Source organism: Paramormyrops kingsleyae, chromosome 3, assembly GCF_048594095.1.
Source record: "Paramormyrops kingsleyae isolate MSU_618 chromosome 3, PKINGS_0.4, whole genome shotgun sequence".
NCBI classification, from domain to species: Eukaryota; Metazoa; Chordata; class Actinopteri; order Osteoglossiformes; family Mormyridae; genus Paramormyrops; species Paramormyrops kingsleyae.
The window spans coordinates 1,975,937-2,003,415 of record NC_132799.1 but is presented as its reverse complement, the minus strand read 5'-3'; the positions used below and the strand labels follow the sequence as shown (position 1 = coordinate 2,003,415).

The 27,479-nt window shown below is 48.4% G+C and overlaps 1 protein-coding gene across 5 annotated transcripts in view; it reads right to left on the bottom strand.

The window, feature by feature from the left end:
* Nucleotides 1-27,479, bottom strand: part of adgrb3 (adhesion G protein-coupled receptor B3) — a 135,670-nt gene that overhangs the window by 69,026 nt on the left and 39,165 nt on the right. For 3 of the 5 annotated variants that reach the window (XM_023833761.2, XM_072709354.1, XM_072709355.1), the window contains exons 3-4: nucleotides 7,345-7,455; nucleotides 3,765-3,926 (exon numbers count right to left, since the gene is read on the bottom strand). The exons of 1 other annotated variant lie outside the window; for it this stretch is intronic. In XM_023833761.2, the coding sequence (XP_023689529.1) occupies nucleotides 3,765-3,926; nucleotides 7,345-7,455 (273 nt within the window). The remainder of the gene's footprint in view (nucleotides 1-3,764; nucleotides 3,927-7,344; nucleotides 7,456-27,479) is intronic. One more of the 5 variants, XM_072709356.1, reaches the window with a different exon arrangement.

Here is a 27,479-nt window from a genome sequence, read left to right as displayed (position 1 = left end):
GGAGGGCTCATTTTGCCTGTGCACGAGGGCACCATCACGCACGCGTGCATCACAGCAGTAACACGGCCTGTTAAGATCTGAACCTTGTCAATTTGGCTGAATTGATGCTGAAGAAAGGAATACGCTATACATTTTGCAAAGACAGAGACAACCTTCCAAAGGGAAAGTTAAGGTTACATTATTAGCTAACAATATAATGACTGCTACCCTGTGTGACCTGACGATAATATGGGCCAGCTTCCACAAAGGTAATCAGACCAAACAACCTATAAACATCCACTTTAAAAATCTCATACTAAAAGTAAATGCCATAAATGAATTTACGGGACGATCTGAGAAATTGTACGCGTGCACTATGGATACTATGGATGTTTCAGGCACAAAGTATGCATTTTTGAGAGGTTTTGGTTTTTAAAAGATCAGAGAATTAGTTAAGTAAACTGTTTAAGGGAGCCAGCTGTTCCCCTGTGTGATACAGTATACCTGCACATGCCCAGGTTACTGAGGAGGGAATCTGCATCTATCTGCTCAGTTTCTGCTCTGTTTTACTGCAGTAAACACTCTGCTTACGCTAGATAAAAACACCGTCACTCCAGTGGGTGGGCTGGCCCTAGATGACACAGATAATCGATGACACTTCGCAGAAGGAAAGACGTTGTCATTGTCTCTTACGGCCTTGGTTTCACCAGCTTCAGCAAAACTTCCAGCGACACCGCATATGCATGGTGCTCGAATAAAGAAATCGATTAAAGACCAACATTGATTGTGCCGAAAGCAGCAGCATACCTAGACCAACCGCTCACTCCTTTGTGAAATGTGGATCATAAAATGCAACAAGAGAGACAGAATTCTCTTGGTGCTCTAAAATTTTAAGGAATCCCTGAATTCACCATTCCCTTGAGGGACTACCAGTCCACCAGGGGGAGCTAGAGTTCTCTCAGAGGTTTAAGATGTGATAGAGGGCAAATAACCCTAATAGGCTGCCTCACATTAGCCAATTGCAATTCTGAGTGGGAAGAGGCTCTCAGCTCCCTACCTCAGATATCCAAGTTGTTTCTGTTATCATTTTTAACTTGTAGTAGTTTCAACTACTTGCAAGCCAGGTTGTGGTTTAAAAAACTACAGTGTCTTTCATCCCCTTCATTTTCCCCATCATTTATCAGAAACAAGTTTCACTAAATGAGTGCAGGACTTTGGTTTAACAGACTTTTACTGCTTATAGAAAGACCCGTGGGATCAACCATTTTCCCTGACGTACAGTCTGCTGAAAGATAAATTTAGCTACTTGGAAATGTAGCTGTTTTACAAAATATCGGCATGCCGGTCTGTTCCCTCCTGGGAATTATGTCTGAAATGACAGCTTCCCTTGTTGTCAATGTAACAACGCTTGCAGGAATTGTGCATGGAGAGACGCATACATGAAACGGCTGAAATGACCTCTCTCTAATGTACCAAGCCTTAGCAGGATTTGTCTGTACTAAGCAGAGTGGGAATACGATTATTGTATTATTATGTATGATAACTAAAAGGATGTGCTTGTCATTTCAAATTAAGTTTGTAAAGTGACAGCCACACATAGACATCGGTAGAAAATTCCGTGCTGGTCCATGGTCTTACAGCTGAGTGATGGTGAGGGGTTTGACAGCCTGTACTCTCAGCTCCCGTGATCTGAGAACCAGTGGTCTGTAGCTCAGACCATGGCAGTGAAGGAGGGCAGCTGGAAAGAACATCCATCTAAGCTTCCTGAACTCTGTGGTGTGCAGAGGGCTTTCCAACAGGAGCTCACTCAGGGCTTTAGTCACATTAAACATGCTGCAAGACTGGCGGAGATTCAGAAGCAGTTTAAAAACTGTTTAGCTCAAAGAACCTAAGAATAAATATGCAAATGTGCAGTAAATATGCAGTCATTTGGTAACACTGTCATTTTACACTGACACCTTTGCAAACAAGCCACTTGATGTTGGGGTTGAATTTAAGGCAAACATGATCTCACACAGAGTTTGAGATGCTGCGGGATCGAGTTTAGGGCAAACGTGATCTCACACAGAGTTTGAGATGCTGCGGGATCGAGTTTAGGGCAAACGTGATCTCACACAGAGTTTGAGATGCTGCGGGATCGAGTTTAGGGCAAACGTGATCTCACACAGAGTTTGAGATGCTGCGGGATCAAGTTTAGGGCAAACGTGATCTCACACAGAGTTTGAGGTGCTACGGGATCGAGTTTAGGGCAAACATGATCTCACACAGTTGGAGATGCTGCGGGATCGAGTTTAGGGCAAACGTGATCTCACACAGAGTTTGAGATGCTGCGGGATCGAGTTTAGGGCAAACGTGATCTCACACAGAGTTTGAGATGCTGCGGGATCGAGTTTAGGGCAAACGTGATCTCACACAGAGTTTGAGATGCTGCGGGATCGAGTTTAGGGCAAACGTGATCTCACACAGAGTTTGAGGTGCTACGGGATCGAGTTTAGGGCAAATGTGATCTCACACAGAGTTTGAGGTGCTACGGTATTGAGTTTAGGGCAAACGTGATCTCACACAGAGTTGGAGATGCTGCGGGATCGAGTTTAGGGCAAACGTGATCTCACACAGAGTTGGAGATGCTGCGGGATCGAGTTTAGGGCAAACGTGATCTCACACAGAGTTTTAGATGCTGCGGGATCGAGTTCTTCAGTTTGGAAACTTAGAACACTGGTTGTGCTTGTAAAACATGCTAAATGACACGGGTTGTGGCTTAATGGATGGGAAATAGTGAGGATCCTAAACGGCGTGGCCCGTGGCCCATGGCCTGTGGCACTGTGTGTCTTTACAGTGCAGCTCTACAGAAGACAGAGCACCTTTGGGGTTTCTAAAGCACGAGGTGTTATTGAAGAAGGTTCTGGAACATGGTCATACCTCGCAATATGGCATCCTTTCTAAACATACTGCGTAGGCGAGAGACGGACGGATTTGTAACTGAAATGCCCCCTAAAGAAAAAAAATTAAAAGATGTTCCTGAAGAGTTATGCTGTTAAACACCTGAAGATGACGCTCAGTCTCAGCTTTGACAGTAATATATTCAGAGTCCCTTCGGCAAAATATAAATAATTATAAAACAATATATATATACATATATATATATATATATATATATATATATATATATATATATATATATACACACACACACATACAAATTTCAGCCAAGCTAATGTGCAGCAGTGTGCAGGATTGCTGATCTACGCATTACGCAAGACGATGGGTCACTTCTGTAATCTGGAAGAAGCCGGAATTTGGGGGAAATAACAGGTAATTCTGCTTGTACAGCGAAGAGCGAGACACATGGCTGAGCGATGCTGCCGTTCCGGAACGTAAACGACATGGGCGAAGCTGCAGCTTTAAAAATGACTCTTGAACAGATGAAGAGGATCATCTGTTGGGGAGGATGTTGGGGAGTTAGGATCAGGGTTGGAGGCTGACAGGAGCAGACGGATGGGAGATAAAAGCACATCTTAACAATAGTACTTCTAAAGCTACTTGTCAAAATTAATAATAATAACAACAATAATAATAATAATAATAATAATAATAATAAAAGTAACATTAACAAAGACATCCATACTGGGAAAAACAAAGCACAGAGACTAGAGTTTCTGCAAAAGAAGGTCCAGCCATTAAATCAGACAGCAGCAGGTGAAGATCACAGGTGAATGGATGTGTTCTCCTGAGAGATGGGCAGATGACGGCGTGCTCTGCGGGCGGGCGTCTGCTGCTAACACTACCTGGACAGGGAGCTGTGTTATTGCACACCCTGGACTCTCTTAACGGGCCGCTGCAGTGCGTTCCGTAAGCTGAGAGACACGTTCTTGTTCGCACCTGCGACCCTTGACCACATGTTACGGAGCAAGTGCTCCACTGGGACCACTCCTCAGCACCAGGGTCACCTGTGTGGGAGAAGGGTGACACCAGTTAAATGCAGGACCACGGTCACATGACAGCCCAGGGGCGGGGCTACTTCTACCAGGGGAGGGGGGGGGGGTGTTTCTTAAAGGGCCGGAATGCCCTGATATGGTTCGATGGCTATTTTAATTTGAGCATTTTATGTGATCTTTGAACTGTGTACACCCCTGTGCTCTAACTGGCCCAGCTAAATCTAGAAATTTCCATGGTTTTGTGGAAATCCAAGGCCCCTTGTTTAGGGGTTTTGTAAATTCCGTTTTACAGCCTTACAGTTTTACAGTTAGCTTTCACTGGCCGCACACAGACTCAGCTCTGGGGAAACTTCAGAAATAGCAAGTGGTGTCACTGCGGTTCACATCTGATCGACAACCAGAAGCATCTACAAGGATTAACAAGAAAGTCTAACAAGAAAGTGAACGAGGCACAATTAAGCTCCACCCCGTTTTAGATGTAGGGAGGATCGTTTCCCTAATTTTGTCACGGTCGTCTATCCTTTTCACTGTCATCTAGTCTTTTATCCCTGATTAATTCCACCTATAGCACCATGACAAAGCGTAAATCATAGATACAGGCTAGTGTTCAAAGATCACGTAAAAAGGGTCGAGTCAGACTAAGGGAGGCGATCACAGACTGAGCTGAGGGCTCGGGTTCAAAATCTAAGGTGGCTCTTAAGGGACAATCTATTATCAGCATTCATCATAAACTGCTGCATTAAAAAAAGTATACTTCAAAATAACTCATGCAAGCCATCAAACAAGAAATTAAATCATAGAACTTAAAGATAACATGTAGATTACATGCAACATGACATAATAGTTAAATTAAAAAGTTAGTTTATGAAAGATGCGTAGGATATTTTCCAGGTGTAATCTTTCCGACCTGTGTACATATGGTGCCGTGGGAGTGGATGCCGTTTGCTGGGGAAGGACTCAACGGCGCCTGCTGTGTGTGTCGCTCTAACGCCAGTTATACATACAGTACGTACCGCGGTTGTTCTCTTGCAGAGTCTGTTGTGCCTCTTAGCAGCACTTGGGTGTGTGAAACTCTCTCTCTCGCCCGGCAGAAGCGATACATGTTGTGCTTTTGGACAATCAAGTTTCAGCTGGAAAAGGCCATTGTGTTTCCAAGAATTACATAAAGGAAGCAGCTTGTTAAATGATACGTCTTAAAAGTACTGTAGTATATGCATGTTGCTTTTAATAATATATATGTGTTTCTTTCAGAGTGATTCTTTCTGTAATATGTGTCGGTATAATAAGAATTTAGAGAAAATTTAATAATAAGAATTTAAAGAATTCTTGTTTGCCCATTTTTTTTACTTCCTTAGGTCCTTGAGTTACTCAGTGTCTTTAAATAAGTGATTCGACATTAATGGGAGGAAGTCAGGAATCACCGGAACATTCTGCTGACCTTGACTTTGACATCCAGGACGGCCAAAGAGAACACTGAGCTTGTCTATAAATGCAGGCGCATGCATCTTGATGCACGCTGGCAGTGTGTCAGCTCTGCTGTTACCCTAAATGTGCCTTTGAGTAGCTGCACATGCTGCCATTTGAATAGCATGACGTCATCATTAAATGCGGCGGCACTTTTCCAGTTCAGCCGCCGGGAAGCTGAGAAGCAGGCGAGGGTCGTGGGCCAGTGCGGGATTTCAGGGCGGTGCCGTGAAAAATAGACCTTCTCCTGCCGTCCGAGCCGACCTGAGCGTGAAAATCTACATCCGGCCTCATGAATAAGTGCGATTTCATGCTGTAAGGCGTCCGGGGTGACGAGTGTGTCAGCAAATCCCGTCTCTACCTCTGACCGGCGATGCTGGCTCTGTGTGTGTGTGTGTGTGTGTGTGTGTGTGTGTGTGTGTGTGTGTGTGTGTGGTGGATGAGGAGAAACTGTCTGCAGCCGTTTTACACAGACAAACAATATCCGAACCCAAACACCATGCCCTGCAGCACAGACGCGATTAAACAAAAGGGAAGGAAATGAATGACTCTGCAAATATTTGGTGACTGCGGAGAGCCATGTCATTCAGGCCCATTTCCTGTGCAGGTCATTTCCAGCAGTCACCAAACATTTCTAAGTACAGAAAAATGCTGCTACTCCGCATTTTGAGCATGGTCTCTGGCGTAGAGAGACAGATGATCGGGGAACTTGATGTATTTGGTCTTGCGTGTGTGTCGCTGTACTTTTGGCAGTAAAGGGGATTATGTGCGATCTGATCTGCCATTTCAGCTCTGAATACATTCACGCTTAATTGAAATCTTATGATGTTTTTAAGATGCTCTAGGCCACTGATCTGGTTCTTGAAATGATTTGGATCCTAGAGAGAAAGTCTCTCATTATCTGAGCAGGTCGTAAATGAGACACTGAAGGGTCTCTGATCGATTGGTGACGTGCAGAAGCTGTGGGGGAAATGTTATGGATGGGAGACCCACTCCGGGATGGCTGGTGAGAAGGACTCGGCGAGAATGGGCGGAGCATGCAGACGTTAGTGGGATATACAGGGTGATGGGAGAGCTGCGGCGTTTAGTGAAACAGATGAAATATAAAGAGGGAAATGCTAAGCATCAAGCAAGTTGGTAAAGGAAATGAACAGGGAGTTTGGTGATGGAGGAGACTGGAGATCATGAACACCCCCCCCCCCCCGCAGCCCCACCTCTCAGGTACATTTTAACATATTTAGCATGTATTTGGTAGTGCGGGCAAATGACAAAGCATAACATGACCGTATATACAAATATATATATATGTATATATTCTTTATACATAAATTGATAGTGCAGATTTATGTTTAGCATGTAAAGAGAGATTAATGTACATGAGCCTCGCAGGTCTGAGTGGCTTGGCCATTTATTCCAGTTTCAATCATTATAAATTAACCTGCAGCAACTAATTACATAACTAATTATAAATAATATAGAGTTGAGCCTAGTTAGTCCTTTAAAAAGGTTTTATTTCCTGCCTGTCGGCTTCTCCCTCCTTTCTCGCTCTGCTTTAATATTTGTTTCGATGTCATTTGAGAAAGATCTGCTCTTCCCGTAAGTCATTTATTGCGTGAGAGAAGCATCCGTCCTTTAATATTGGCGGGGAATGAATCACACACCTGCCAGTTCGTCCCTAAATCATCGCGATAAGACAAATAGGAGGCAGGAAAGCCAATTACACTCCCGTTTTTAAGTAAACAAACAGCAGGAGTGAGCAAATTTATCTCGCGGGATGTTGTGAGGTGGCAGCGGTGTCTATTTATGGTGGCGACGGTCAAGGTGGTGGGGGGGGGGGGGGGGGGGACAGAATGACGTCAACATTGTCACTAAAAATGTACATTACAGAGAGAAGGCATGCAGGCAGCTTGGATGGGTTAGGTTTAGTTAACACAAAAGAAAAGGAATAACATAACTATAGTATTACCAGTTTGTGCCATAAATTTAGTAGCCTCATGATGGTCCTGGGGTCTCTTTGCCTCATGAACTGATCTTGGCCGCTGACTTTTAACTGTACGCTCCCCCATCATTCCAAATTCTAGGGACAGAATAGAGGTTTATGAAAACTAACACCGGACAGGAAGTGCAAGACTTAACCTTTTGTGTGCCGCGCAGCAGCAGCCGCACAAGCCTAGGACAGCATAACACATATAGACTCGCGCTTACTGTTGCCATTTTTACGCTAAAAGCAGAAAGAGATGCTTGTCAGGCAAGCGGAATATTAATTGAGTTTAAAAGCACAGCATACACACACAGCACACATGCAAATTAACTCACATTGGTTTAACGAGACGCCCCCCCCCCCCACCCTGCCCTGCCCTGGCCCCACCCCCAAAAGAAGGAAAATAAAAAGTAAAATGTAGAAGGCAGAGTCATTAAAATAAGCCACGGTGGGGGGTGGGAGGTGGGGTTATGGGCGGCACATGCGATAGATAGTGAGATCCACGGTTTCTGCAACAGAACTACTCTGGGGGTGTGTGTGGGGGGGGGTCTTTTGGGATCACAGATGAATCATAAGATCTCGTGTTAGACAAATGTATTCTGAGCTGCGTTCAGTATGGCTGCAGATCAGCCCTCTTGGGGGCGCTGGTGTGACGGGATGCCTTTCAGTCAGCGCGTGTCGAATATTAGTGTGATTAACATGTTAATAACGTTAAACGGCAGGTAGCTCTGGCGTGACGGGGGTGACGGTGGAGTGCTCAGGGTGACATGGAGGAAGGCGTCTAGAGTGCGTGTGCTGTGGTGCAGTAAGGGTGTGTGTGTGCGTGTGCGTCCCCGCGTGCACGTCTGGCCCGCCCTCCCTTCCGTACACTGGGATATATATAGCTGACGGCTGGCTGCGCTTTCCTTACGTAACGGGGGAATCACAAACGGCGCCGTGATGCTGACAGGCGCGGGCTCTGTGCCACGGCGGCACCGGGCGTCCCGGACGGGCCCACGCGGGTGCCACGGCGATCACCAAACCGAGCCGGCATCCTCAGCATTGGCGTCACAACCAGGGAGGTCATTCAACACTCAGGAATTCATTACATACTAAAATGTGTCGTCCAAAACAGACAACACTCTTCATTGTAGACATGAGAGGTAAATATAAGAGAGTGGATCATAGCAGGTGTGAACGGAACAGCCGTATGGTACAGATGGAACCATGGCAACAGAAGCCCGCAAGAAACATAGACACATAGCGGGTGTATTTTTGGTTTTCTGCAAAGTGCCGAGGTTCTAGCACTCTGCAGTACTCATTGTACAAAACTCACTATGCATTACTCACTTTGCAATATCAACTGGGCAATACCCACTGTGCAATACTTACTATGTATTACTCACTGTAATGCCCACTATGCAATATCCACTCTGCAGTACTCATTGTACAAAACTCACTATGCATTACTCACTATGCAATATCAACTGGGCAATACCCACTGTGCAATACTTACTATGTATTACTCACTGTAATGCCCACTATGCAATATCCACAATGCAGTACTCAGTAAGCAATACTCACTGTCATTACTATGGAATGCCAAGTAATACTTTCCTTAACATTCTTTGCACTGTTATTGTTTATTGTTACTGTCTATTAATGTCTAAATATTTTTTTGATGTGCTATTTTGAAAGATACCCTGAACTTGTGTTTTACTTTGGAATGAATATCTGTCTATCTGTCTAAACCTGACATTTTAGATTGTCCCTGGAAGGGTCTTCACAATCTGACTTCACCGTTGTCATCCTCTCCCATCTCATACAATTAGCAAGATGTTTTTTTTCTTCTCTCTTTCTGACACGATTTCACAAACAATGCTACCCGTTGTTCTCCTCGTGGGTGAGCAGGTTTGGCCTGACGCACGGTGCCCCAAGCCGCAGCTGGGGGGCAGATATGATTGTTGCGGGCAGTATGTCAGCCTGGTGCAGGAGGCAGGACAGAGACGATAAGATCTCAAGCAGGAAGATTCCTTCTCAAGAGGACACTTAAGCTGATAGTGATGCATTATAGCCAGTGACATCTCTTCCTCCAACGTCAAAAAGCTTGTTAGTGTCTGGGGACCGGAGTATAAGCAGCAATTCCCTCAAGGGAGCTACCTGGGCTCCCAGGATGGAGTGCACAGGCTTAAACATTTTAAAACCACCTGGTGTCGATCGCAAGATACCATCAGCAAATATGACGCTTTGTTTAGCAAAGTGCTCTTGGTTGAAATTCATTTGGTTTTTTTCTTCAGGCTGCAAAATGATATTGAAAGAAAGCCATAGGAAAAAGCAAAGGCATGTTTAAAGATGCTGTACGGTGCATTTAGCGATGACTCAGTGCACATCAGACACTAGATTTTAGTTGGAGTGGAATATTTTAACCTTGAGTAGTGAATACAAGACGCGGTTCGTAAATACAGGCCTCACACTGACAATGAATCTCCTTCCCTGAGGACCAGACAGTGACAGCAAGGACATTTGTAAGCGTGAGCATAAATAAAGGGAGCGGTCAGTGAGTACTCTGGCCACAGAGGAGCGTGCTCACAGATGCGGGTGACATGCCATTCACATTTCTAACATTTCCTGTGACAGTCACAGTCACACTGTCACTTTATCAGTACCTGTATCAGCATCTTGCCTAGTTCTTCACTGTTGTTAGTCTCTTTCTAACCGAGTGCGGCCGAATGTCTAAGTATCCCAATGCACCTGTAGCACATGGGCAATAAAGACCTTGAATCTTGACACTCCTGTTAAGAGTCTCGAATCTCATGAGGCACCCAGCACTCATTTCTACAATTACCCATAAATTCTGGCTTCTAGTAAATAAAACCAGCGGGATGGGCACCGTGTTATCCACGCAGGATGGGCACCGTCTTGTCCAGGCGGGATGGGCACCGTCTTATCCACGCAGGATGGGCACCGTCTTATCCACGCGGGATGGGCACCGTCTTATCCAGGCAGGATGGGCACCGTCTTATCCACGCAGGATGGGCACCGTCTTGTCCAGGCAGGATGGGCACCGTCTTATCCACGCAGGATGGGCACCGTCTTGTCCAGGCGGGATGGGCACCGTCTTATCCAGGCAGGATGGGCACCGTCTTATCCACGCAGGATGGGCACCGTCTTGTCCAGGCGGGATGGGCACCGTCTTATCCAGGCGGGATGGGCACCGTCTTATCCAGGCAGGATGGGCACCGTCTTGTCCACGCGGGATGGGCACCGTCTTATCCAGGCAGGATGGGCACCGTCTTATCCACGCGGGATGGGCACCGTCTTATCCAGGCAGGATGGGCACCGTCTTGTCCAGGCGGGATGGGCACCGTCTTATCCAGGCGGGATGGGCACCGTCTTATCCAGGCAGGATGGGCACCGTCTTATCCACGTAGGATGGGCACCGTCTTATCCAGGCGGGATGGGCACCGTCTTATCCAGGCGGTATGGGCACCGTCTTATCCAGGCGGGATGGGCACCGTCTTATCCACGCGGGATGGGCACCGTCTTATCCACGTAGGATGGGCACCGTCTTATCCACGCGGGATGGGCACCGTCTTATCCAGGCAGGATGGGCACCGTCTTATCCACGCGGGATGGGCACCGTCTTATCCACGTAGGATGGGCACCGTCTTATCCAGGCGGGATGGGCACCGTCTTATCCACGTAGGATGGGCACCGTCTTATCCAGGCGGTATGGGCACCGTCTTGTCCAGGAGGGGATGGGCACCATCTTGTACACGTAGGATGGACACCGTCTTATCCACGCGGGATGGGCACCGTCTTATCCACGCGGGATGGGCACCGTCTTATCCAAGCGGGATGGGCACCGTCTTATCCAGGCGGGATGGGCACCGTCTTAACCACGCGGTATGGGCGCCATCTTATCCAGGCAGGATGGGCACCGTCTTATCCAGGCAGGATGGGCACCGTCTTATCCACGCAGGATGGGCACCGTCTTGTCCAGGCAGGATGGGCACCGTCTTATCCACGCAGGATGGGCACCGTCTTGTCCAGGCGGGATGGGCACCGTCTTATCCACGCAGGATGGGCACCGTCTTATCCACGCGGGATGGGCACCGTCTTATCCAGGCAGGATGGGCACCGTCTTATCCACGCAGGATGGGCACCGTCTTGTCCAGGCAGGATGGGCACCGTCTTATCCACGCAGGATGGGCACCGTCTTGTCCAGGCGGGATGGGCACCGTCTTATCCAGGCAGGATGGGCACCGTCTTATCCACGCAGGATGGGCACCGTCTTGTCCAGGCGGGATGGGCACCGTCTTATCCAGGCGGGATGGGCACCGTCTTATCCAGGCGGGATGGGCACCGTCTTGTCCACGCGGGATGGGCACCGTCTTATCCAGGCAGGATGGGCACCGTCTTATCCACGCGGGATGGGCACCGTCTTATCCAGGCAGGATGGGCACCGTCTTGTCCAGGCGGGATGGGCACCGTCTTATCCAGGCGGGATGGGCACCGTCTTATCCAGGCGGGATGGGCACCGTCTTATCCACGTAGGATGGGCACCGTCTTATCCAGGCGGGATGGGCACCGTCTTATCCAGGCGGTATGGGCACCGTCTTATCCAGGCGGGATGGGCACCGTCTTATCCAGGCGGGATGGGCACCGTCTTATCCACGCGGGATGGGCACCGTCTTATCCACGTGGGATGGGCACCGTCTTATCCACGCGGGATGGGCACCGTCTTATCCAGGCAGGATGGGCACCGTCTTATCCACGTAGGATGGGCACCGTCTTATCCAGGCGGGATGGGCACCGTCTTATCCAGGCGGTATGGGCACCGTCTTGTCCAGGAGGGGATGGGCACCATCTTGTACACGTAGGATGGACACCGTCTTATCCACGCGGGATGGGCACCGTCTTATCCACGTGGGATGGGCGCCCTCTTATCCACGTGGGATGGGCACGTCTTGCCCATGCAGGATCATTTGCTGCAGGCATTAATGTGATTGTATTTCATGAAAAGGAAGCCCTGAAACCTCAAGCTGACACACATAACATGCTGGATTAATTATGAATCATCTTATTGACACAACTGGCTACTGTGATCATTACATATTGATCTATTCAGAGGTACAAAGGACTGGGAAACTTGGTTTGGTCATTGGTTAAAACTTGCCGGTGGCTTGTTGACTCTGAAAGCTGAGATTCAGGTCTTCATCATTTTCTCATCCGTGGATAGAACCTTACTGTTAATCTGTCGGTAGCCATTTTGGTTGTACTACATGTTGGAGACCACTTACACTCCACATCGCTTCCTAGAGTCACTTCTGAGGTCACCTAAGGATGTGCTACCTGATCGTCTCAGCTCAGGCTCTTCTCAGCCAGCTTTCAAACATAATTAACGTGACTGAGCAGCAATAAACTACGATGTTGTGACTGTCTTCGATGTAATCAGGGGTCAGTCTGTCCCATCCCACCTCCCACACCTATTAAAGGGTCTTATCAGCAACCTAATCTAAAACAGTAGTCAGATAAAGCCTTCCTCGTATTTGACTTGCCTCTTACAGTGACAAACACCACAATACTAATGCCCTCTCTGAGCCTCTTAAGAGTTGGTGTTATTTTTTTCAGGGAGCTTTTTTCCCCAAATAGACCGCTGTGTATAAACACTGGCTTTTCACATAAACATGCAAAGCTAACATTAGCATAGATGTATCCCCTGTAATAATCCCACAAGTCTGCACCCTGTGGGGGTAAAATCATGTGACTGACATCACTGCCGATGCCCATCAGCGTCTTACTCAGACAGCTTCTGTTCAGCAGTTTCAACGGTGAATCCATTCCAGACTGTGGCGTCTTCGCGCGACAAACGGCACGATCTCTGGTAAACTAGCAGTTAGATTCAGCTCTCTCCGGAACAGGTACCTGACTGACGGGGGTGGTTTGATGCACAAGGTATCTTAGGTCATAGTCTAAGCCCCCAGGAAAATCAGGGGCTCCTCCCAGCAAAATCAGCTGCCCCGCCTCCGGAATGATGTAATGGTTAAACTTATTAAATGTGGTCCGTCGGCAGGTATTACCGCTAGCACCCCCCACATTGGTTTTGAATTCTCTCTTGTTTCTCAATTGTGTGAGTAGCCCACTATGGGGGGGGCTAGCCATGTCAGCCTAGGGCCCCCAGAGAACTTGCTGCTGACGAGGTCTGAAAGCGCCATCTGATGGTGCCTCTGCCTGCATACAGGCAAACAGCGGCGAGAGGGGGGGGCCCTGATGTGGGGGCCAGATGCTGCTGTTTTCATGCTGGAGTCGATCCTAAAACACTCACGCCCGGCGCAGCCACATAAAACCCACATCCGTCACTCTCTTTGGCAAAAACGGCACGTTTCTCCGCTGCGGACTTAAAATTCAATATCTGATTTTGAAAACAGTGACCAAATCTTAAGTGGGTACAATCCTAATATCACTTCATCACTGACACCTGTCCTGCTCTGTATTCCATTAGCCGTGCCAGAAAATTGTAAAAGCGCAGCTCCTTGTAAGATGTGCCTGCCAATGTAGATTAAATGTTATACTGCTGCCAATTGAAATTCAGGAACATCCGCGCCGTGTTTCAGTGCCTGATTTACTTTCCTTCGTGACCTTCTCGCTTCATAATAGGATCTGCAGGCCTTCTGTTTCCTCGTGGAACCGGGTCAGAGGTCTGCCTAGCTGAACGTATCCTGCGTTCGGGTCTGCGACGCTCCCTCTTTGAGTGTCGATCCCGCTGAAAGCCGCTTTTAGCAGAAAGGTCTTCTGACGCAGCATCCTGCTCTGGAGGAGCGAGGATCAGCATCCAACTCTGGGGGAGCGAGGATCAGCATCCTGCTCTGGGGGAGCGAGGATCAGCATCCAGCATCCTGCTCTAGGGGAGCGAGGATCAGCATCCAGCTCTGGGAGAGCGAGGATCAGCATCCAGCTCTGGGGGAGCGAGGATCAGCATCCAGCTCTGGGGGAGCGAGGATCAGCATCCTGCTCTGGGGGAGCGAGGATCAGCATCCAGCATCCTGCTCTGGGGGAGTGAGGATCAGCATCCTGCTCTGGGGGAGTGAGGATCAGCATCCAGCTCTGGGGGAGCGAGGATCAGCATCCAGCATCCTGCTCTGGGGGAGCGAGGATCAGCATCCAGCATCCTGCTCTGGGGGAGTGAGGATCAGCATCCAGCTCTGGGGGAGCGAGGATCTCCTCTGTAAGGTGACCGCAGAGTGCAGCAGGTTACCTGTCAGTTTAATGCTCTTTGATACAGCGATACAGAGCTCCAGGCAGTGTGGTGGGGGGGGCGTACGGCACAGACGCAGGTGAGAGCGTCCGCAGGAGTGACCCAGACGACACACACACACACATATACACCTGTGCACACACCTCCTCAGCGCTTTGGGGCTCACATTTCAGCGCCCTGACATCGGCGTCAGATGCTCGCAGATCTCACCATTCATGAGGGGGGGGGGGGGTAATAGGCACGTTGAATACCCCCCCCCCCCCGCCCACCCACCCAAATGTTCCCTTGGCACATAGCCGTCACCCACGGGGTCCAGCAGGCCCGCCCAGAGCACCAGCTCCCCGATCTGAGGTCAGCCTCGTCTCCGGTTACCCCTGAAGGCTTCCTGATAGATTAATCCAGCCTGCTGGAACACCAGGCTTCCCCCTGCGGTCCTCTGGCAGGAAAACAGCCTCTAAAAGCACGTTTTGTGGCCTGATGGCGTGTAGCAGGTGCGCCTCGGAAAGCAGAATCAGAATCAGGAAGATCCTTATTGGCCAAGTATATCACAGACGCAAGGAATTTGTCATATAACATGCAAGACACTTTCGTGGCAGTTCACAAGTATGTACACATGCAGAAAATGTACACATACCTATAACACTAAACTACCCAGCACAGTCAGGAGCAGCTTAGGATGGAGGAAAGGGTGACATCATAAATAAACAGTGACTGTGAGTAAGCAGAAGTGATGCTAGGAGGAGCTACAGCATCCCGGCTGGCTAAAGAGCAAAGTGCCTGCTGTTAGCAGAGCGGTCAGCGTTGGTGAGGGAGGCTGCTGTCCCTGTCTGCTGGCATCCAGTGACTGAATAGAAAACCAGAATCTTTCTTCAGCCCATCTATAGCCCCATACCTCAAAGGCACATTAAACCATCCAATATAAATGGTTACGTAAAACCCAGGAAACGTGGCAGGACTTCAAGGCATGGTCACACTTCAGCTGCTTCCATTCCAACATGTACAGATCTAACCACAGGCCTTAGTCCATCATGCTGATTTATACAACGACTCGAAAATATCGAAAGCCATTGTAAGGTAAAAAGGCACCCTGCTGCCTGACCGCTCTCAGTTTAGTGCGATTCTGCAGGTTCCCCCAGTGTCTGTCTGGGTTTCCTGCAGGTTCCCCCAGTGTCTGTCTGGGTTTCCTGCAGGTTCCCCCAGTGTCTGTCTGGGTTTCCTGCAGGTTCCCCCAGTGTCTGTCTGGGTTTCCTGCAGATTCTCCCAGTGTCTGTCTGGGTTTCCTGCAGGTTCCCCCAGTTTCTGTCTGGGTTTCCTGCAGGTTCCCCCAGTGTCTGTCTGGGTTTCCTGCAGATTCTCCCAGTGTCTGTCTGGGTTTCCTGCAGATTATGCAGGTTCTAACAATGTCTTCTTGGGTTTCCTCAAGATTCTCTGGCTTGGTCAGGTGAAAGTGTAGCAGTAAGTTGATCCTGAGTAAGTTTATTATAACATGATTGATATTTTGGACATTATGGGAAATTCACAGCATGGTCAGCTCTCCTGACCATGTGTTCCTTCTGGACCCTGGGGTCCAATCCAGGATTTATGCTGCCTTAAGGTCAATGATTCCCTGGATTGCCTCTGGTTTAGCAGAACCCAAATTGGATAAGCAGTCATGAAAAGAGTTGTGATGTGAGTGTGAGAATCCCTCAGGTCAGGTGGGTAAACAGAGCCGTGTGATGTGAGCCGACAGGGTGAAGGTCTCCCAAGAAGATGAAGGAAGCGCAAACGCAGGCTGTTACCTGCTGACACGAAACACAACACACTGATAAATCTTTCACAGGTGGGGGGGACAGATGAGGAATTAATTAGCGCAGGAATCCGCCACACCAGGCCCCCGTCAGTGATGCCGATGCCCCCTTCAATGCACATAATAAATCGAGCAACATGTAAGATAAGAGAGACGAGTTACATCCCCAACATCAGCTATTTAGGAGCGATGACTTAATACAGCGAGCGCTGTGTCGATTTCCTCAATTGCAGCAATTTTAGGATTTTATGTAAGGTGAGGATTGTCCACCTCATACAGGTACCTCACATGCTCATCAGCCTCATAGACCCCCCCCCCCCAAGATGAGTCTCCCACCGACCCCTCCCATAAAGGCCCCTGGCCCCTTTATTCTCTGTCCCTTAAAAATGTCCTTTGCAGGCTGTGTATTAATCTCAGTGCTAAGACATGAAGTCAAGCGCTTTCATGTCACTATGGATCAACTTTGTTCAGCAGCCTTCGGTTTCCGCGGTGAATCTGCATGGGATAATTCTGCCAGTCCGCCATCAGGCCTATTTACAGAGGGACATGTTTTTGGGCTGAAACGCTCGATTACCCCATCATCCTGGACTCGCTGCAATGTGTAACGGGAAGAGTGTCGTGTACAGCGAGCGTATGCTGTGTTTTTGTTTCCTGTGGCTGAAGGAACGCATCAGAGATCTGTTACCCCTCAAAGCCAGTGCTTCTCTGACTCCCCGAAGATGTAAACACGGCCTGGATTGGATTGACTCTAATGGCTGCCGCTAGATGTGGACACGATCCGACATTCAGGAATGTTCTCTTTCTTTGATTTTCTAGGTACACTCCAGTACGGAAAGCAGGAACCCAGCGGAATCATGAATCGCAGAGACCGTGTGTCGTGCATGAATTAGATCAGGATAGCAAATCATACACCGCTGCTCCCTCTAGCTGACCACGCGGGTGAAGGCGTGAGACGGCAGACCCCCTAGAGGGCCATAGCGCACCTGGAATCATATCAGCAATTCAAAGGGGCACAGGCAGCTGTAAGCTGTAACTCTTAACGAGCATCTTTAAAGCAAGCGAGAAGCTGACTGTTCAAACCCTCAGCTCATCGTCAGAAAAATCACGTTACCTGAGAACATTCAAAATAAAATAACTATCAAATATCCAAGGAGTGCTGAGAAGATGGCATGAGTGTCCAGGACAGCGTGCGATCTGCACAGTAAGCCAGTAAGGTGTGGGCTGTCGATGCATTTCCTGAGAGATCACCCTTGCAGTACCGTCGAAAACCACACAGATGGCGCTCTCATGTTGTGTAACCCTGTCGCTATGCCTGGTGGCGTCTGCCAGTTCTCCTCAGTCATTCGCCATTTGCTACCAGCTTGGAGGTGCACAGGAAAGTGTATGCGCAGTAAAACATGCAGCGTTAAACGCCGCAGTAAAGCACACAGCTTAAGACACTCTACACTTTTTGTTCCTCTTCAAGGGAAAAAGGTCAATATTTAGCTTTTAAAAGCCCAGGTTGTCCCGATGATGATAATGCTTCTAAATTTGGTAGCTGACTTAAAATATTAATTAAGCAAAACGGTGTGCAAATAGCCCACTAAAAGCCTATCTAAATATATATTTTAGTAGTTAGTACATTAATTTGGAGAAATAAATCACTGCTGAAAGAATCAGTGAGGATTTCACCAGCATCATGTTGTGAAACCACCGTCCAACAGAAGGCACCTCCACTAAAGAGTGTGTCTTCTTCCTTTTGTTTCTGGAATGTTCCACATTCTCCTATTTAGTTCACACAAACGAAGGGGCAAATTAATCTTCTGATCCCAAGAAAGCAAGTAATTTTGCAATCCTGCAAAAGATGTTCCCAGCCTGCAGAGCGACTTTGAAACTTTTCATTAGATTTGCCGCTGGTGGTTGATGCTATCTGGAGATTGATGGCATGTCACTCCCCCCCCCCCCCCCCCCAAAAAAAAACGGAAAAAAAACACACACAGAAAATGCCATGATTTCAGCACAATCGCTTTGCTGAATACGTCTGCCTATTGCTGACCGTATGTGTTCAGCAGAGCCTATTTCCTTTGGCACAAAACCATTGTGATGATAAATAAAACTGCGATAGTTTCTCCCTAGGAATGTGTGACCTGCCCCCCCCCCCACCCCATCCCCCGGTCCTGATCTTCATGATGGTTGCTGTTCTTTACAGGAATCCCTGAACTGAATTTATCTTCCTTATAAATGCCTCAGTACAGACACTATGAAAAGCAGGGGACCTTCCATCCATCCATCCATCCATCCATCCTAGCAGGATATATATGCATCTTTCCCAGTAATCACCAGACATTTCCAACATTTCCATATCTGTTGCTTCATGCCCCATACTGCATAAATGATACAGTAATGATTGCCATACGCTTTTTCCAAATGCCTTGGGACAACAGTGTTGTGAAAGGTGCTATATAAAAATAAACGGAATATCTTTAACTTTTCTAGGTAAATCTTAAAGATGAATGTTTATTCTAGTTTTCTTTATAAATACCTGAAATGCATTTACACAGTACTTCGGCATGGATAATGTCTTCTCACAATTACTGAACAATAAGAGCAGGCAATGTCTGGGAAATGAAACTGAAGCTACATGTCAGGAAATCACTGCAGTCAGCCAGGGAGCGGACTGGAATAAGGTTGATCTTTATGACTATCCATCCGCCCACCCCCTGGCCTTGTAGGTTATCAGATGTCCCCTCCGCACCCCTCCGGGCAGCGCATCAGCCGTGGGGTTTGAACGTGGTGAACATCGACCACAAGATAAATACCTGTGGCCTGGCGACCTTGCGAGAGCTGGGATTGTGTTGGCCGGGGACGCACATACCCGCATACTCAGCCGGACCGGAGACTCCGCAGAGGACCAAAAACGCACAGGGTTTCTGTGTAAACCGGAAGCTGCAAATGAGCTGGATGGATGTGTTAATGTGAGGTGAAGCTTATCTGAAGAACATCTCTCCGAGTGTGTGTGAGCCATCAACGCGGTACAGACACACACCAAGCTCCCCAGACACTAAGACTCTGTGTGAAGCTTCCTTGCATCTTAACGAAAGGCTCAAAGCACATTTTTCAATTGCTGGAAAAATAGCCATTTTGTACCGTCTTTAAGGCATTAATTTCATGGCCCACCCTGCCTGGCGCCCCTGGCTTTGAGGGTCGACGCTCAGAGCTCATGGGCAGGTCAAGGGAAGGGCGCGAGGCCCACGTCAGTCACGGCAACAGCCAGGGAACACAATTAACAGAGAGCATCAAATATGCATGAAAACATAACAGATCCTCTATGCTGGGAGATTAAACCCGCTGCTTACCTCAAACTCCTGTACAACGCTGAGTCCACAAAATCAAACGCTTCATTAAGTGTCACTCCCAGGAAGAGTGTTCTGACAACTGAAATATTTATAGAATATTAACTGTTCCATTATATCCTTGGTCTGTTCCCGGTTACACACACACACACAGTCAAGCTGCCTTTTTTCTTTCAGTTAATGGCTTATACCAAATTCTGCATCAATTCAACATGAAAATGGATGAAGAAGGACCACATTCATTATGTGCGCTGTGTAATGTAAATTACCTCTTTATTCTGGGACAGCTTGTCACGGACCCTTCTAGAACCTTTACACTGTTTTCCCAAAATCTCCTCCTGGTACGATCTTAACTCATTTAGCTAAATGTGAAAGACCGTGAGCTTTCTTTTTTTGGCTAAGAAATAACTGACAAATTAATGACGGTGCAATTAGCCGAATGGAAGCAGAGCCGCAGAATGATCACCTGCGAGTCGTTCTGTTTGCCGCTGCATACCTGCTATATCTGTTACGCACTGTATCACTGCTCCGGACTCCAGAAAGAGCAGAAGACATTCTAAAGATGGGGCAGAGTGTCTCGTCCTGAACTCAATGAGCCATTCGAATCTCAGTTCACACCTCTGTTTAACATGCAAATTAGGAGGAGTCCTTTTCACTATGTGCTCCTGTTCATATACGCTGCATAAATGCAGCGGGATCCGACACAAACCTGCTGGCTTTTAGCCTCTGCTAAAATAGCATGTTATGCATCTCTGGAACCATCTTGTTCAGTGTGTGGATTATTTATGAGTCTTTTTAAAATTTAACCATTTCCCACTGATGCACTCGGTTGTAATAGAGGGTCGATCCAAGTATTCTTTAAAGTCCCGAAGATTTTTGAGTAAGCAAGTGCTGTCATTTGGCACCAAACCCGAATCACACCGAAGGTCCTGGTGACCCATTTGCAATAATAAAGTCGACATTCGTGGTGAGTAAAGTGTACTCTTCACGATGCACAAATGAGGCGTGAGAGTAAACAGTGACTGCCATCCAATTATCATAATGATCACAGATTATTGTCATTTTAAAATTAAAGCGTAATTATCATATTTAAAAATAGGCCATGTGTCTGGCTAGAGCGTTCACCATCCGATGGAAATCTGACGCTGCACCTCGCATGGAGCCGGATATTTATATATATTGGAATAAATATCGGAGGAGCAGGTGACAGGAAGCGGTCATTAATCCTGCGCGTTTGGGCTCCTCGTCCGCGATGATGGCGGCACTGAGGTCCCCCGCAGATGCCCGTAATGAACATTTGCAGGCTCGTCTGGACGTCTGGAGGACGCAGTTTAGCCTCACCATCGGACCATAAATAGGTCACACTTGACGGAGGATATTAAGATGTAAGCCCCCCCACCCCACCCGTGCCCCCATGGGTCCAGGCAGGCGGGTCCTTGTACGTGGATGATTCATCCTGTTGGCTGTTTGTCTCTGTGGATGATTTACAAACACTCAGAAAGCTTTTGTAGTAATTGAGGGGAGGATTGTAACGAGCATCAGCGACGTCTGAATTGCTGTGTCTGTCTAAAGGAGCCACAGTAGCTGTTTAGGGGTAGGACACCACTCTTTGGTTGTATGGTCACTATTTTTTGGGCAGCCACATTCATTTTTAATGGTCCATAAATTATTTATAAATGTACATTTATAAATTATTAAGCAGGTCTGCTGTCACACACTCTACAGACTACACAGATCCAGTCCAAGCTTCTGTTAAACGAGGGCAAATATCTGTAATCTGCTTCTCCTGAAATGACATGTACAGACCTCTGCGTTCTCTCTGCAGAGCTTATAATGTAAAGCAACAGGACCCCCACCCCCCAAATAAAAGCAACACCCAACCCCAACATGTTTGCGTCGGCCGTGTGGAAACCGTAGCCACGTTTCGCTCTAAATGAGCCGTGAAATGAGTAATCAGAGGCAAACCCTCATTTCCGGACTCTAAAGGCACCGGAGGATGATGCACGGAGAGGATGGAGGGTACGAGGTGCGGGGGCCGCGACCGCACACCCCCAAAGCATACGGCTAATGTTCCGCCATCGTGCGTGATTCCTAAGTCTGGCTCATATCATGTCCTCCTGCATTCGGGAAAACAAATTACTACTCTGTTCTTCTTTGCAAATGCCTTTAAAAATGCAACAATAATCTCAATTTAAAAATATCGCACGTGCATACATTATAAATGAATGTTATTGCTACTGATAATTTGTGGTTCGTAAAAACAACAGAATCATTATTTGTCTCTGCGGCAAAGCTCCATTTCGCATAAGAAGCTAAACAAACATCAATGCGGTATTGTCCGTGTGCTTCTCCACACGCTCAAATCACACCTTTTCACAATCGGTTTGTTAGCACCTGTTAACATCTGAGTGAGCGGAACAGAGACCCCCACACAGAGGTACTGATATTTAAATGCTCCCCACCAAATAAAATAAATAAATATGCCTCTCGCCCATCTTCAGTGCCGCTGATGCAATGACATTAACAGGCTGAAGCCCTTTGTATGGATGCACAATGGTGGGGGGGGTGGATTTGCCGGGAATGCCCCCCTACAGGCTTCAGCCATCCTGATGGGCTACTGCCCGGTTTTTCAGACAATTTCAATGTCACAGATTCTGTGACAGTGGTCCCAAAGCTACGAAAACCAGCCGTTTATGTAATATTTAAGCGGTAAGAGCGTGACGCGGCCTGTTCCTTAGCAACAGGCACATACACGTGCCCTCACACTGTGGACACGACTGAAACAAGCTAAGAAATAAATATAAAAGTAGCTAAAAGAAAAAGTGTGTTTACTGCGGTTCTCTTTAATGTTAACTGACACCGCTAACCTGGCTTCCTGCAGACTGAGGACTGTTACCCCTGTAGCTAACAGTCTGTTGACTACGGCTCTCTTTAACGTTAAATAACCACTAGGCCAGCTTCCTCTTTGCTTCCCTCGCTAAATACTCACTGTTTCCTAGCCGGACGAGCCTTAATGAGCTTTCCTGTGTAAAAGTGTTGCGGTGTGCACATATTTTTCACACTAATCAGCAAAGAGCAAAAGTTAGCCCTTTGTGGGTCCTTCCTCCACCTAATCTAATTAGGATTTATTAAGGAGCGGCCGCATTCAAGGACGGCGGTCTGTGAGGTCTCTTCCCAGCTTTACATGCCGCTGGAGCGTCTCGAAGGACGCAAACGGCCGGAACCAGCCAACGTACCTTTCTCACCCGGGCATGTACATTTTAATGGGATAAAGTAAGAGCGGATCTTAGCAGCGATATGAGCTGACTGCCTTTCAGAAATGTTGAATTGGACTGTTTACTGGTAACGATGTATTTTGTCATCTCATGTCCTTATGCCTGACAGAAACAACAATGCACAGCTGCTAATCGCTATGGCGATTCAGAGTGTGGTCTAGCGAAATTTCAGCCTGCAACGTCTGCTCCTCTAACATGGCCAGGCAGTGTCACTGTCAGGCTGATGTCGAGTACAACTGTCCGTCTTGCTCTTCATTCTCTACTGCTGCACGACTGTGACTGAGCGACATCTTTTTCACAAACAGAAACTCACTTGCATACACTCCGTTTCCGTCGTCGCTTTTTATTTCGCTTGAAAGAAGTTTGATAAGATGTTCTGGTCACACAGGAAGACAGAGAGATGGACATTTTACACTGCAGATTTGTGGCCCCGAGGACTGGTTGAGGCCCCAGTGAGGCCTGGTTGAAGCCCAGTTAAAGCCCGGGATGAGAACTGGTTGAGGCCCAGTTAACGCCCGGGATGAGAACTGGTTGAGGCCCAGTTAAAGCCCGGGATGAGAACTGGTTGAGGCCCCAGTGAGGCCTGGTTGAAGCCCAGTTAAAGCCCAGGATGAGAACTGGTTGAGGCCCAGTTAAAGCCCGGGATGAGAACTGGTTGAGGCCCAGTTAAAGCCTGGGATGAGAACTGGTTGAGGCCCCAGTGAGGCCTGGTTGAAGTCCAGTTAAAGCCCGGGATGAGAACTGGTTGAGGTCCAGTTGAAGCCTGGGTAAAGCCCAGTTCAGGCCTGATTGACGCTTGGCTGCCCTTGCCCCTGCTCTGGTTCTGCTTGGGCAGCCCCCGGTCCTTCGATGGGGACCCTTATGTGTTTACCACAGTCCTAATTACCCCCGCTTCAGCCCACCCCCCTGCCGCGAGGCCCCCGAGAGGAGTCACAACTGCACAGATTATTTTCCAGAAGGCCTCTCTGCACGATCTGTTTAGCGGGCTGCCAAGGCCGGCTAGCGCATCGCGGCCCCCCCAGGATCAGCCGCACGGCAGCTTTCTGCGTCAGCCGGAGCTCCGGGCATATCCGGGCCGCCCACCAATCGGGGCACGGGGCACCCCCCCTCCGGACGGCGCCGGCCATTCGAGAAGCCCCACGGAGGCACTCAGGGGAGGGGAGGGGAAGGGGGGGGGGTCACATATGGGAGGATGACGAGCTCAAGGAAGGATGAAGGATGAGGAGAATATGGGGAGAATGCAGTGAAGAAACAGTGGAAAATACAATGAGAATACAGTGAACAAACAGTGAAAATACAGCGAGAATACAGTGAGAGTAGTGTAAATACAATGAGAATACCATGAAAATACAGTGAGAATACAGTGAGAGTAGTGTAAATACAATGAGAATACCATGAAAATACAGTGAGAACAGATAAAATACACAAATAGAACAAATACATAAAGGACTCACTGGCATAAAAGACGCACATATAAAAGACCACAAATACAATACACACACACACACACACACACACACACACAAGACTGGGGGGCTCCTTTCTTAGCAGGGAAGCATCGACCAAACCCGACCAGAGCCTGACCCCCACTGGACCCCTCTCGCCTCTCTCTGACGCTACCGGCTCTCCTTTCTGGAAACACGGTGCCTCTTTAGCTTTGAAAACACGTTTTTCGTTTATCTGACATTGCAGGGCTGGGAAAGACGTCGAGTGGAGAAGCCGTTTCAGTGACTTTCCATTACTTGTTATGAAATATGGCAGCAAACCTATTTTAAGTAAGTGGGTCAAACTGGGCCCGACTACGAATGCCTGCGCTAACTAGTCCTGTAATTCAGTCACGTCTAAACACTTCAGCTTTCTTTTGTAGGTCTGTTTCCCTCCAAAAGGCACCAGCTGCAATCACAGTATATGTGTTTTGCCATTTTTCACTGACTTGTAACCGGAGGTGAGAACATTTAAAGAATACTTTCAAAGCTCCAGACTTAAATGTCACCAGATCTCCATGGTAATAATAAGAGTGCTGAGTGGGCTCTGGGAGCAGACTGGAAGCTGCCGGAATAGACCGGAAAGGTGCCTGTATCGGGGGAGGAGACGCCTGATTTGGGGGACATCACCCTCTCTTCTTGGAGTGCCGGCGTCGATCTCGTCTGGCTGCTGGCACAGTGACTCATATCTACAGCTGCTTGCTTTCCGACTCCCTGTGACATGGACTCCAGGAGGCGCTGTCTCCCATCCAGACGCAAACACCCTCGTTCCGCCGAGGTAAATGCTGCGCACCCAGTCCCCCCACCCCTCCCCAGCACATTACCTCATTCTCAGTTCCCGTTTCTCGACACTAAATCCCAGACGAAGCCGCCTTATTGCCATGGCGACCTGCCGTCGGTGCGTCACGGCGTGACACGGGTCGTACGCCCCCCCCCCCTTAAGTGTTCCTATCTCACCAGTCAATGCCATAGGTGAGACCACACACCCTCCTGCCTCCGGAGGCCTCCTCTGGGACACTCAGGAGACTCGGAGTCAGCGACTCCTCCTTCCTGTGACCCCCCAAGTGGCCGTGGAGGGAATGCAGTAAATCCAGCTGCTGTTTGATACCACCCACACTAAAATGCTAACGATCTATAACAATCTACTGACAATATAATGACAATGTAAGACAATCTCACTGCAACACCGACAACCTTAAAAACGTCACTCATTTCAAAGATGGCTGCCATGTTTCAGCCAGATCAAGGGTCTCCAAACTGTATTTTTCAAAGCCACACAGCAACTTGATGGCATTAGACAGGTTATAAACACATTACCAGCAGACGAGGTGAACAGGGTGAAAAGTAGACGACTGAATAAAACATTCATCACTGCCAATCAATCCTGTCCAGGTTGGTGATGCAGGGGCCAAAATACCGTGCCATTCATCCCCAAACTCTGTCGCTTTATTTATGACATGACACCTAATTAATTTATGAATAAACAGCCAAAGCCATCCATCAATTTTTTTTCTTACTGAAAGCTTCTATAGTCATATGAAAGGATACTAGCAGTGAAGTGTTTTTTTTCCTTTTTATTACATTGTTACAGGTTCCCATGGTAGAACTTCACTTAAACGCTTTAACAATTCAACTAATTAACGCCTCCTTAGAAACCAAATTCATTTTTTCCCTAATTACCAAGTAACTAACCAGGCATCTTTAGAAAGATGGGAGGGGCTACTGAGCTGCTCCCAGCAATCAGCTGCTGTGGAAGACAGACAAGAGAAATCAACCAATAAGTTGTGGCTAGGGGCGGGGTTTAAATGAGGAGCCTCCCTGACTGGTGAAAGGGAGGGCAGACGGACTGGGGCTGCAGTGGCGGGGAGGGTCTGCAGCACTTAGACGGCTGGGAATGGGAGGTAGTGAGATAGGGGAGGAGGGATAGAGGGAGGGAAGAAGAGAGAGGCAGAGATGAGGGCTTGGACTCGTTCCCAGAACCAGGGCCTCCAAACTGGAAAGAGGCTTTACCGAAGACAAAGAGGTTCTAGATGGCCGCCAAGAAAAAGAACGGGGCAGCCATGCCAGGAGGAGAGGGCCACTGTTTATCTATTTATTTTCAAGGCAGTGCAGCAATGCATGCTGGGACTTCTGTACCTGAGAAAAGAGCCATTGATGGGAATGCGCCTGGAATGTGCCCGGGAAGGGGGGCGGAGAGTGGGGGCATCGGCAAAACCAGACGAGGTGGCGCTTTCACGTGTCTCCGGCTCCGAGAGGGGAGATCACCGTTAAAAGCAGCCGCAAACGTATCCAGAACGTTCCCTGCTGCTACACAGCGCCGGCTGACGTTTGGGGGTATGGTGCATTCGTCAGGCCCCATCAAACTTCTGCGCTCCCAGCTCTCCTTTGACTTTGTCTTGAAGGGGCACCGCGGGCGGTGAAGTCTTCCCAGTGACGCACCTCCTGATAACACACCTCCCGTCTCGGGGATCTCCTGTGCCCGGCACGAGTTCTCGCCCCTATGGCTGCCTAACAGCGAGTCGGGAACCAAATACCCTCAGCAGAGCGGAGCCCCGGCAAGGAGCTGACACAGAATATTCCAGGCCTCCCGTGTGGGCGCCTCGAGCGCAGCTTCTCACAAAGAGGGAGGGGGAGACGGGGGGGGGCAGCTGGAACGGAACGCCCCCGTCGACAGGTCCTCGCGGTGAGCCCCAGGGGGCGCCGGTGTCAGCCAGCTATTCTCCCGCAATTAATCTAAATTAGCGGCCTGGCAATGTGTCAAAACATGGAGCGTGAAAGGTGATGGATGTGCTGTCAGTCCCACTGTGCTGACGGGCAGTGATGAAGAAGAAGGGCAAACAGGGAGAAGGAGGAAGAGGTATAAGATGGGCAACAACAACAAAAAAAGCTGAGATAGCTGTCAGACACAGACAGCCCAACACAAGATGCAGCCCCCTTTACTCACCATACAGCAGGTCTGCCTGTACATACATATTCAAAATCTATAATACAAAGGCATGGGTCACT